Source organism: Aulonocara sp. 'chitande type north' Nkhata Bay, linkage group LG6 (assembly GCF_057382095.1).
Source record: "Aulonocara sp. 'chitande type north' Nkhata Bay isolate Kocher_YH1m ecotype deep benthic linkage group LG6, A_spYH_male_GT1.1, whole genome shotgun sequence".
NCBI lineage: Eukaryota > Metazoa > Chordata > Actinopteri > Cichliformes > Cichlidae > Aulonocara > Aulonocara sp. 'chitande type north' Nkhata Bay.
Window position 1 is genome coordinate 34435812 of NC_141349.1, and position 11260 is coordinate 34447071.

The 11260-nt window shown below is 40.1% G+C and overlaps 1 protein-coding gene across 1 annotated transcript; it reads right to left on the bottom strand.

Moving 5' to 3' along the window:
• Positions 1 to 9333: 9333 nt before the first annotated feature.
• rasd2b (RASD family member 2b) lies at positions 9334 to 11123 on the bottom strand. The gene is made up of 2 exons (XM_086297666.1): positions 10190 to 11123; positions 9334 to 10021 (listed from the first exon to the last, which is right to left on the bottom strand). Exons 1-2 carry the CDS (start codon positions 10815 to 10817, stop codon positions 9477 to 9479), a joined length of 1173 nt encoding a protein of 390 aa, XP_086153792.1. The 5' UTR covers positions 10818 to 11123; the 3' UTR covers positions 9334 to 9476.
• Between the last annotated feature and the right edge of the window lie 137 nt (positions 11124 to 11260).

Genomic DNA, 11260 nt, shown 5'->3' on the forward strand with positions numbered 1-11260 from the left:
TTATGGAGCTCCACAATTCTTTTCCTGGTGTTTTGGTTGACAATTCTTGATTTTCCCATTTCAAAGAAACAGGCTTTGTGTTTTGCCTTATATGCATCCACAGCTGTGTCACCAATTTACTCGCATGGACTCTACTAACCTATCAGAAGCTTCTTAAGCTCAGAATGGAATCGTCTGGAGTTTTCTTATTAATTAACAATAAACTTAGTGTACATGTACTCCTAAATTTAATGAAAGTGATAAAAAATAGACCGCTCTGTCTCTCTTTATTCTGACATTTAACTAATTCAAAAGATATTTCAATATTTATTTATCCAAAACAAAACAAGTTTACTCTAAATTGATGTACAGTAAAAAAATGTTTTTGTGTTTTCTATAAAGTGTATGTAAACTGTGAATATATTGCTGTGTATTGAAGTTCCTCTTGTTTGGCATAGAAATATACTGAACAACATACAAAGCATAATATATAAAATACTACCAGAGTTTTTTCTTTGAAAGAAGCTCCTTATGTCCATTCTTGTATTTCAGTGCATTACTGAAACCGATTTATTTAGCCGTGGAGGGTAACAACTGAAAATATGAAATAAACACACATGTAAGCTAAGACTCTCTAAAGAAACAGCATTGTTGTTGTTCAACTTTTCATTTCGCCATTTGTTGATTTACTTGAAGAGCAAGTAACGTAACATGGGTCAAGTGATCAGTTTGATATCAATCTTTCGTGATACACCGTCATATTTACATTATTTGTACAGTACGAATGATTTGCTTTGGTACCTGGTCAAACTTCAGTTCTCCTCTGTCTGCCTAGCTCCGTTTCTCCAACAGCGCACTCCTAGGCAGCAGCTGCCCCGCCCCGCTTAGTGTCTGAGCTCGGATCATATTAGGGGGGATTTACGCACAGTATTAAATTCCCACAGTGTGCACTATGTGCTTCAAATATTGTGTGTAGTTTTTTGCTTTAAACAGTTGTCAGCCAGGCATCTAACTATGAAAAAATTATACTCCATTTCATTAACACTTGCCCCATGTGGTCAAGAGAGACTGCTCATCAGTAACGGTGGGGATACTGAAAGGCAATGAAAAAGAGTCTTCTTTACCACAAATGATCCCCTCTAAACTTGGTTCCCTTCACCCTCCAAGCACTTAGTGATTATAGTTCTGAGTAAAATGTATTTTATTAAACCCTGGTGTCATGAACCAAGGTTCACGCACACAGTGGGGACGCAAAAGCAGACTCATTATAAATCTTCTGGAACTATGTACAGGTTTATTGGTTTAACAGAAAAGATCAGGAACAACCAGGGGAGACGAAAATCTAAGTTAAAGCCGAGGAAATCGGGAACAGAAATGCCCTGGGAAGCCGTAATCAGGACTGTGGGAAGCTGCAACAGAAAGGAGAAACAATTAATACTGTGTAGGGGAACGGAGAGTCACAACTAGACAAGGGTTAGAATGTTAAGGCTTACAATCAGAGTCAGACCGTGGGACTTCGAGAGGAGGGTGTCTGTGGGATAGGATCTGAAGAGGCAGAGACGGAGACTGAAGGTATTCTCTGGCATACAAAGAGGCAGGTGAGCTTCAAGGGGCCAAGTTACCACTAAGGGGTGACTATCGGAATGGCGTGGAGCAGCCGTCCATGCTGGGAGAAGTAGTCCTCTAGTAACTACCTGGAATGAAATGCAGGTGTGATGGTGATGGCCCAACCCGAGGGCGTGGTCACCAGAGCAACCCGAACACACCCTGGATACTGAGCCACATCAGACACTTTCATCAGAAGTATTCTTTTTTTTTTTTTTTTGCCTGTCCCGTTTGACTCTTTTGCCATCAGAATTGTTGTCTAAAGGCAAAGAAAGATGCCCAACGGATTTACTTTACCAAACTGACCATCCCAGCCTTGCCGTAATGGTCCATTTGATTCACCTTTTATTGTTTATTTTATTTTCACTTACTGAATACGGGACAGACTTGACTGGGGGAAAGAAGGGGAGAAAGAAAGAGGGAAAGAGAAACAGCTGAGAAGAGGGACGGGGGAGAAGGGCAAAAGACAAAAACCAACAGAACGGGCAGAGAAAAAAAAGAACGGGCAGAGAAAAAAAAATCAGAAGTATTCTTAAGGAGCTGCATGACAGATGTCTAGTGTCAGAGTATTGTTCTTTCCACGAGTGCCCATGTACCTGCTCGCCTGCCTACTCGAGCCTGTGGAGATCATCTTTTCTTGAGTTTTAGTTCACATCCCAGCACCATACCTCTCAGTCTCTCTCCGTGCCGCCCAGTCTGGCTTCTGATAACTTCCCAGAGTTTGTATTGTCAGACTGTACCAAGTAAGTTATCTAACTCTCGTTAAATTCCTGTTTGTGTTCGTTTTTCGCAAACCCCCGTGCCTCCGTGTGTTTTGCTCTCTGAGTCCACCTGTAGCTACACATAACACTTTCCAAGATTCTGAAATTCACTGCCTTGGATGTAAATAGACTGCTGGATATAACGCACAATGCCAAAACCAGTCTCACTCACACTCTTAGCAAACATACTGAAGAAATATGATTTGTGTTTAAAGCACATCCTCCGTCCCCCCCCCCCCCCCGGCTAAAAATGCACTGCCTTTACCTCGATCGGAAAAAGAAGTGTGTGTCAGGGTGACGTCGGATTTGTCACAAAAACTGTTTAAGATCAGCAGTCCCCAGCTTATCTTCCTGTACCTTCACGGTACAAGCCCCACCCACCTAATGTCTCACCCACTTTCACATCCACAGTTTTTTGTAAGGATCTAGCCTTGTTTTTCCATCCACATCGACCCTATGACTGTGCTGTTGACCTGTTATCTAGCACACCACCAATTACTGCAGAAAACAGTGATTGCTTCCCACATGTAAGCTGTAGAGTTTGTCAAAGCCCAAACATGAGATGATGAAAAAATACATAACAGACTCTCTGGCCGAAGGTTTCTTTTAGCCATCTTCCTCTCATCTCTGTGCTGTTTTTTTCTTTGTGGAAAAGAAAGTTAAGTCCCTTCAGCACTGCATAGATTTTTAAGGATTAAACATGTTTACTCTGAAAAATAAGTACCCTTTGCCACGTCTTTCCTATGCTTGAAAGTCGTTACAGGGCGCAACCATTTTCAGCAAATTGGATCTCTGCAATGCCTACCACCTGGTAAGGATTAGAGAGGGGGACGAGTGAAAGATAGCCTTCAACCCTCACCTTGGACACTTTGAGTATCTGGTAATGCCCTTTGGACTAACTAATGCACCCGCTGTTTTTCAGCTCCTGGTAACAAAGTCCTGTGAGATTTCAGAAATCATTTTGTGATCGTGTATCTGGATGACATCCTGATCCTCTCCCAGTTCCTTAGTCATCATGAAGATCATGTAAGGTTAGTTTTGCAAAGATTACTAGAGAACAAGCTGCTCGTGAAGGTTGATGAATGTGAGTTTCATGCAGAGAAGGTCTCCTTTCTTGGCGAAAAGGGACATTTCCGTTCCAACTAGTCTTAAGTACAAGAAGTAATGAACTGACCTATTCCAGAAAACTGCAAACACTTGTAATGGTTCCTTGGCTTTGTTATCTTTTAACACAGATTTATCTGTGACTTCAGTAGAATTTCTTGCTCCTAACCCAACTTATCTCACCTGGTTTCAGTTCCAGTGCACCACCATGGCACAAGATGCCTATGATAATCTCAAACACCGCTTCTCTCAGCTCCCATTTTGTCTTTACCGGAACTCTCCAAACAATTCTTCATGGAGATGGATGCAACAATCTGAAGGTTAAATGCACCCTTGGACTTTCTTTTCTCATCGTCTCTCATCCACAGAACAGAACAATGATGTTGGGTATCGACCAAGTCCATGCACAAAAATCTTATGCGCTCAAACTATCTAAAAATCGCATGGATTACAGTGAGACACTAAAGGTTTAAGCAGATGTCACATTAAACTCACTACATGTCACATGTTTTTTACACCAAGTACTAAGATCATCTCTTCTTCTTCTGATCATCATCAGCCTTTGTGCTCTCATCTTCAATTTTCTTCTGATCTCTTGTAGTCTATTGTCATGCAGCACTTTTCTTTGCAGTCTTCTTTCATTACTTTCTCTCTGGACCATTAGAAATGTATTTTGGCCCCTTGTCGTAAAACATAACAAAAGGTAGCTCATCTGTGTGTTCTTGGCTGGTTCAAAAGCTAGGTATTTCTCCTGATTTTGATTCCATTAAAAATTGACCTTTAAAAAAGAATGCAACTATGTGCACAGCCCTCCCTCTAGTGAGCATTAGAAAGCATTGCAACATATATAGTACCAGGGGTCTAGGTGTCATTTGAAAACTGAATTGGAGACAAAGCATGGGGGTGGAGATCCCCCATCCAGATTTTTTTTTATTCTACATTATTACATCTGTGTGTGTGTGTGTGTGTGTGTGTGTGTGTGTGTGTGTGTGTGTGTGTGTGTGTGTGTGTGTGTGTGTCCTGAAAGACCAAGAGAGTGAGAGAGAGAGATTTTGTTGGCAACAGCTGCTGAATAACTTTCAGAGCACAATAATCTGTCTGATAACTGAAAAATTTTAAAACAGAAAAATTAACATCTAATATTGCGGCTGTTGAGTTGAGAAGGTGAGACGCTAATCCAGAAGAACTGAACAGAGAAGAGAGGCAATGAGTGTCTGTGTGAATGTTTTCGCTTGTTTCAGTGTTAACATTATGTTTCTCTTCCATGTAATTGCGTGACAAGCTGCCAGGCTGTCTCCATCCTTATCTCCATGACATGATGTTGCTTTAGCTGCTGTGAATTAACAGCTGATTAGACTGTTGACAAACACAGTCCCCCATGCATAAGGTGTAGACAGCCTTACATTTCCACCTCATGTCTGATAATAGTGGTTCTTAAGGTCCGAACCTATATAGCTCATTATAAATGTAAAATACAATACAGGACTATTCTATTCTATTCTATTCTATTCTATTCTAAGGAGAGCAGAAATCATACATTACACGAATGTATATATAAGCTACAAAAGCATAAATGGGCTTTGCAGCCTGCATATTTTCTATTCCTATTCAGGGTTTAGGTGTTGAAGCGCTCAGCAAAACACCTTAAAACATCAGTGAAATAGAAAAAGATGATTAAAAATACATTTATAAGTTGTGCTGCGAAGCTGAACAAAAAGGAGTATCAACCCATTTTCCCCATGAGCTACTAACTCAAAGCTTCTCACTTCCAGTTTTAAATTAACCTTAAATTGGCTCTATGCTAATAAAACAACGCCTCTCCTTTACTGAGTTACATTCAGTTCTTTGTTTCAATTTTGATTGATTGATTGAATCTTTATTTTGAACATGTTGAAAAAGTATAAAAAAAATAGAATTAAAAGAGACAAATGAACAAAGCAAACAAAAGGAAAGCGAGCAACCACAACTCCAAATAACGTCCATGTTCAAAAAGGAGCAGCAATTTTAATTCAATTTTATTTATACAGCACCAAATCAACACAACAGTCACATCAAGGCAGTTTATATTGCAAGGTAGACCCTAAAATAATTCACGCAATAATAATACATTTCCTGTAAAGCTTTTTGGGGGGAATGTAAAAATGTGAGAATAACAAAATGGATCCACATTGTAGAAATGGGGACTTGTGATTGTGAGCTGCCCTGAGTAGAATAAGAAATGTGGAGGACAAGGCTGAGTAGAAAAACAACATCACGTTTCAGCAGTCCATGCACTTAAGCAAGCAGTTAACTTATGTGTGTGTGTGCCCATTTGTATGTCTATGTGTGTGTCAGAGAACAGAGAGAACAACAGGAACATATGTCAATGCTCCTCACGTGTAGGGACAGGAGCATCTGTTCAGATAAGTGTTTGTGTGTGTGCATGTCTTTATGTGTGTAATGATGGCTATACAACAACAAAAAAGTATCACTCCACGTGCAGTAAAGTCACTGGGACCCAAGCAGGAGTGAAAATTGCCAGAGTTTCTTGCAATATGAAGTTCACAGCACGTGACTGCTTCACTGCAAAAACACAACCTGACATTAGAAGCAATCAATCAATGTTAATGAAAGATTATTTTAAACGTTTCTATGTAATGCATTTCTTTTCACAAAATGTTTATTTCACTGATTCACTGGTGTTACATGATCTCAAAGATATTCTTGCAAAAGTAAAAGATAAGATTTTTATTATCAGTATATCAGTCTATCTTTGAAATGCCCATGTGGTTTAGCATATGCAGAGAAACTGAGATTTAAAATTTCTGAACATAAAAGTAATTTCATTTGAGTTGATCATGATGTTGGTTGTCTTTCAAGGCACATACATTTTACCAACTCCTAACAACAGACAAGAGTGTTTCCCCTATTATATATATGATGTAATTTTATGTAAACATTAGGCTTACGGTATTTTCTGTCATATACCTTGTGCAGAAATACTAGTGATATTTGGAATTGTGTGTTGAATAGTGTAATGTTGAGTTTGTGATCAATGTATTTTTTTCACTGATGATTCATTTTTTTGTTAACTTCTTGATGTTGATGTTGTCATCTCCTGTAGTGTAGTATATTGTGTGTGTGTGTGTGTGTGTGTGTGTGTGTGTGTGTGTGTGTGTGTGTGTGTGTGTGTGTGTGTGTGTGTGTGTGTGTGTGTGTGTGTGTGTGGATAGATAACCATGGCCTAATTCAGGTGAATTAACATGTGGAGCTATTGGATTATCTTGTCCTGCAGTCATAATACATAATCTACATTGACTACTTATCTGTTTAGCAGTAAAGGAGTGTAGGGGCAATGATGGCCACTTGGATCAGAAGTCAGAGAAACGTCATTAAAAAATATAATGAGAATTTCAGGTAGTAAATGTTTACCTCTGTACAAAATAAATAAAATGAAAGGTGGACTGCAGGTTTAGACTACAACCTGCATCCACCCAGTCACACAGCGCTTTATCCTACGCTTTTTACCTGTCATCTTGCCCAAGGACACTTTGACACGTGGGTTGGAAAAGCAGGGGCTCCAACCGTTCAGTGCAATACAACCAGCTTTATCTCCTGAGCCACAGCCTCACAACTGCAAAATAAAAGAACAAACAAAAATAAATAAAAACAGGAGTCAGGTTTTAAGCAAACAGTCATTTATAAATATACATTTTTTTTTAAATATAGGTGATGAAAATGATACACTATTCTCTGGTGGTAGTTGTGAATGAATACCTTTCAACAAGCAGTTAAAGAATTTAACTTGCAGCTTCGTAAGCTGTGAAAATGACGACATGCGTGTCTCATAAACCTACATTTTACTCACAGTAAAACATATTAAATGATTAAACTGAGACATTTTATTATTGCCTGGAAATATTAGCTCATTTTGGACATTTTAGACAAAAAATTGGGAGGGTCAAGAAAAGGTTGGAGACTGAAGAGGCAGTTTTACAGAAGTAAAGATGAGTAGTGGTTCATCAATTTGTGTTTATAAATTGTGAAACAATTTCCTTAATGTAACATTGTGAAGTATTTTAATATCTTTCTTTCAGTATTTAATCATCTACAATACATGATGTCATCAAATTCTCAGAAATAGATTCTCAGAATCTGGAGAAATCTCTGTGCGCTGAGGACAAGACCATAAATCACTGTTGGATACCTGTGATCTTCACTCCCTCGGTTAAAACTGTAGTAAAAACAGGCATGATTCTGTCATGGTAATCGCTGCATGGTCTCAGCAGCACTTTCATCATCTGTGAAGACAGTTTGACGTGCCATCCACAAATACAGGGTAAAGCTTTAATTGTGAAAAGAAGAAGCAACATGTGAATCTGATTCAGAATGCCGCAGTCTCTCACGGCCAAAGCTCATTTTAAATGGACTGAGGCAAAGTGGAAGATGAGGCAAACTGGTCATATGCATCAAAATTTGAAATCCATCTCTAAATTTATGGGGGGGGGGGGCATTAATGTCTATAAGATTGGTCATTCATACATCTAGAATGAAAGGTGCTGAAAGGTATTTGCAGGTTTTAGAGCAACATATGCTCACATCTAGATGACATCTTTTTCAGGAAAAGCCGTTTATATTTTAGCAAGACCGCTAAACCACATACTGCCTCTGTTACAACAGTATGGGTTTGTATTAGAAGAGTCCGGGTTCTGAACTGGCCTACCTGCAGACCATAACATTCACCAGCTGGAAACATCTGATCTGTTTTCTATGCACTGTTGTGAATAAAATGTGGATGGGGGGAACGCAATATGCTTGAATACATTGCAATAAAACTTTTTGTCACTTGATTATGCATTTCATTAACCCACTGAATCAACATTTTAGCCCATAATATCCTGATTCTCTTTATCTGTTCTGTATGTGTTTCTCCCAGATGTGTCTAACCGTCTGTCTCTCTTTGGTTCAGACATTGTTCTGAGGCTTTCAGGCATCATGACTCACACACTCACAACACGAATTTTAGAATGGAGCCCAATTTTCTTTTTCTTTTTCTTTTTTTTTGAGAAAACCGCATACAGAACATTAGTGTGATTATCAAGATTAAAAGAAGTTTGAGAGTTCACATTTCAATCACTATTTTTACATGATGTTGTTGGAAGGGTGTTATTAATGCTTTTATCAATGGACATGAAAAGCAGTATTTTATTTTGCTTGTTACAAATGAGCACACAGGAAAATAAACCCCTGCAAGGTTAGGATCACCTGAATGTAAAACCTGAGTCATCTGTTAGTTGCAGCTCAATAAACTCAAAAGCAGTGCCCATGGAGCAGTGCCCGGCATGAGAAGTGAAAAGCCTTCTCCGAGTGCACACATAAAGCACCCAGAGATAAATCTTTGCAAGGTTGCTTTCTTATTGGCATCAAGCTAGCAAAATGTGTCATGTATTGCTTCTTTAAAACAACACTTGGAATCTGTGACTCAAAGCCTGTTGTTTGAAGGGAGACTTCTTCAGCTTCAAAATATAAAAAATGAAGAACAACCATGCAAGTGAAAGCTAAATAGTTGAGTTCATAGAAGCCCTTGAGTGGTAGGTTTATATTAGGAATAATTTATAGGGTATGATGTAGGATGAGGAAAGTGTATGCCAACTGGAAACCTTTAAGCTGGTTGTTTGGGATGTGTGGGATTCAGATTGTGGACTGCTGGCAATCACGAATCCAGTATTACACACACAGAGACTCACAGGAAGCGAAAACAAGCGTGGGTGAGGAAAAAGAGTTGCCATCTAATAGATTTCTGAATATAGGTTATGCAATAGTCATACAATAATCAAATAGTCAAGGTACTGACTCAACCTCCTCCTACTTTGTCCATACTCAGAAAGAAAAAAAGAACACACTATAATATTAAAAATATTTTATTTCAAAAACATTTCAAGTACATGTAAACGCACAATAAGGCATTATTATTATTTTTAAATAAATATCGGTGCTTTATGAACTGTGTTATTCGCTCTGTGTTTCTTCTCATAGTTTGTGTGTCTCTCACTGAATATAACATTTCTCCAGTCCTTTGCCGGGCTTCCTTGTCGTATGTGGTCCAATAACCTGACGAAGGTCAGTGGTAAAACTCGGTCGCCGGGCCAGTGGGTACAGTGTGCCGCAGGGAACATCTCTATCAGAGACCTGCTTCCCCCTCCCCGCTACACGGCCGCTCCGCATTGCCTGATATGAGCGGAGAGAGACTTTGCGGTGTTGCGACGGGCCAGTTTCGGTCGGAAGCCCACCTCGCTTTGCCAAAGTCTCGAATACTTGTTCGAGATTAGTGCTCTCCTTAGCGGACGTTTCAAAATAGGCGCAGTCATCCCCGAGGGCTTGGAGAACCTCTGCCTTAGTTATTTCTCTCTCGGATTCCTGGAGATCCACCTTGTTGGCGCAGACCACCAGAGGAACCTGTGGCTGTGCGCAATGATCTGGCACAGTGGATCTGATGAGCTTGGATTTAGCAGCCAGAATTTCCTTTCGCAGTGCGCACACCTCTTCGAAAGAGCTCCGATCATCTAAACTGAATACTAGAAGAAAAATGTCCCCTATAGAAGAAAAAACAAAACACAAGTTCTTTTTTAAGACAGAGTTTTACACATTGCGCATACAGTTTCACATCCAAAATCTTTATTCTTATTCAACAAACACATACAGGCATTTTTTTAATTGTTTATTTTTAGCAGAACAGAGATTATAACCGAGAAAATACATACCAGTGAGGATGGACAGCCGCCGCTTGGCTGGGAAGTCCCGTTCCCGGGATGCATCCAGGATGTCAATTTGGTAGGTCTCCCCACGGATACGAAACAGTTTCCTTAGGAAATCCTCGGAAGTGGGCTTGTACTCCTCCACAAACCCGTCTATCATGTATCTTCTTAGGATTGAGGTCTTTCCGACCCGTGGAGCACCAAGAACTACGATGCGCTTAGAGTTCTGTGGCTTGGTGAAGTAAAGAGGATCTTGTGGGTGCCCCTGACTAATCTGGCGATGCCGGGTTTGACCATGGAGAACCAGAGCTGCCAGCTGATCAAGTGGGGATCTCTTGCAAGGGTGGCTGTTGTTGGCAGCGGACATTTGCCTTACTGCTGCTCCTGAAAGCGTCTTTTTTTCCTGTTTCCATTGGGAGGTAGCGACTTTAAGTATGCCCAAGCCCGCTTTGATTCCAGACGAATTCAAGTGCTGCGATGCGTTTTTGTAAGCCAGTAAAACTTTTGATGAACCAGCGCACTGCCCTTCCATATTACCACGAAACGGAGGGTTTTCTCTTGTAGAGCGTTTGATCTGGTGGGAAACTGTGACGGGGGTGGGTGATGTGCCGGTAGAGATGCTACCCATTTCCATCTTTTTAGGATGGTTCCGGACGCTGACTCCGCGCTGTTGCAGCTAGATAGAATCAACGATCTGCCGTTTTATGGAGCTGCTCAAGCGTGTGTTTGGTTGGGCGGCTGATGTCACTTGTCTTTATATAGATATCACAGCCCCGTGGTTTGATGACGTCATGCTGATTGACAGGAACGCTCGTTGTGTTCTCCAAGAGAACACCTTGTTTAGAAAGAAGAAGATGAAATAGGATGTGCAACCAAGCAGAGAAAACTCGACCTACTTAATGCATTAGTCTTTTCTACATGATATGGGAGACTACCAAAGAGAAAGAAAAGAAAAGAAAAGAAAAGAAAAGAAAAGAAAAGAAAAGAAAAAAAAGTGCAGCAACAATATGACAGAGTTAATTAGCAGCTAATTTGTGTTGTTTGCTGCTAATAGAGCAGTGCAGTGATTTGATTTTA

What these genes read in the sequence shown, in the direction of transcription:
- rasd2b (XM_086297666.1), bottom strand. Translation starts at nt 10,817, where the DNA reads ATGGAAATGGGTAGCATCTCTACCGGCACATCACCCACCCCCGTCACA. An exon ending in GCGGCTGTCCATCCTCACTG is followed by an intron (nt 10,022 to 10,189) that starts GTATGTATTTTC and finishes TTTCTTCTATAG; the next exon opens with GGGACATTTTTCTTCTAGTA.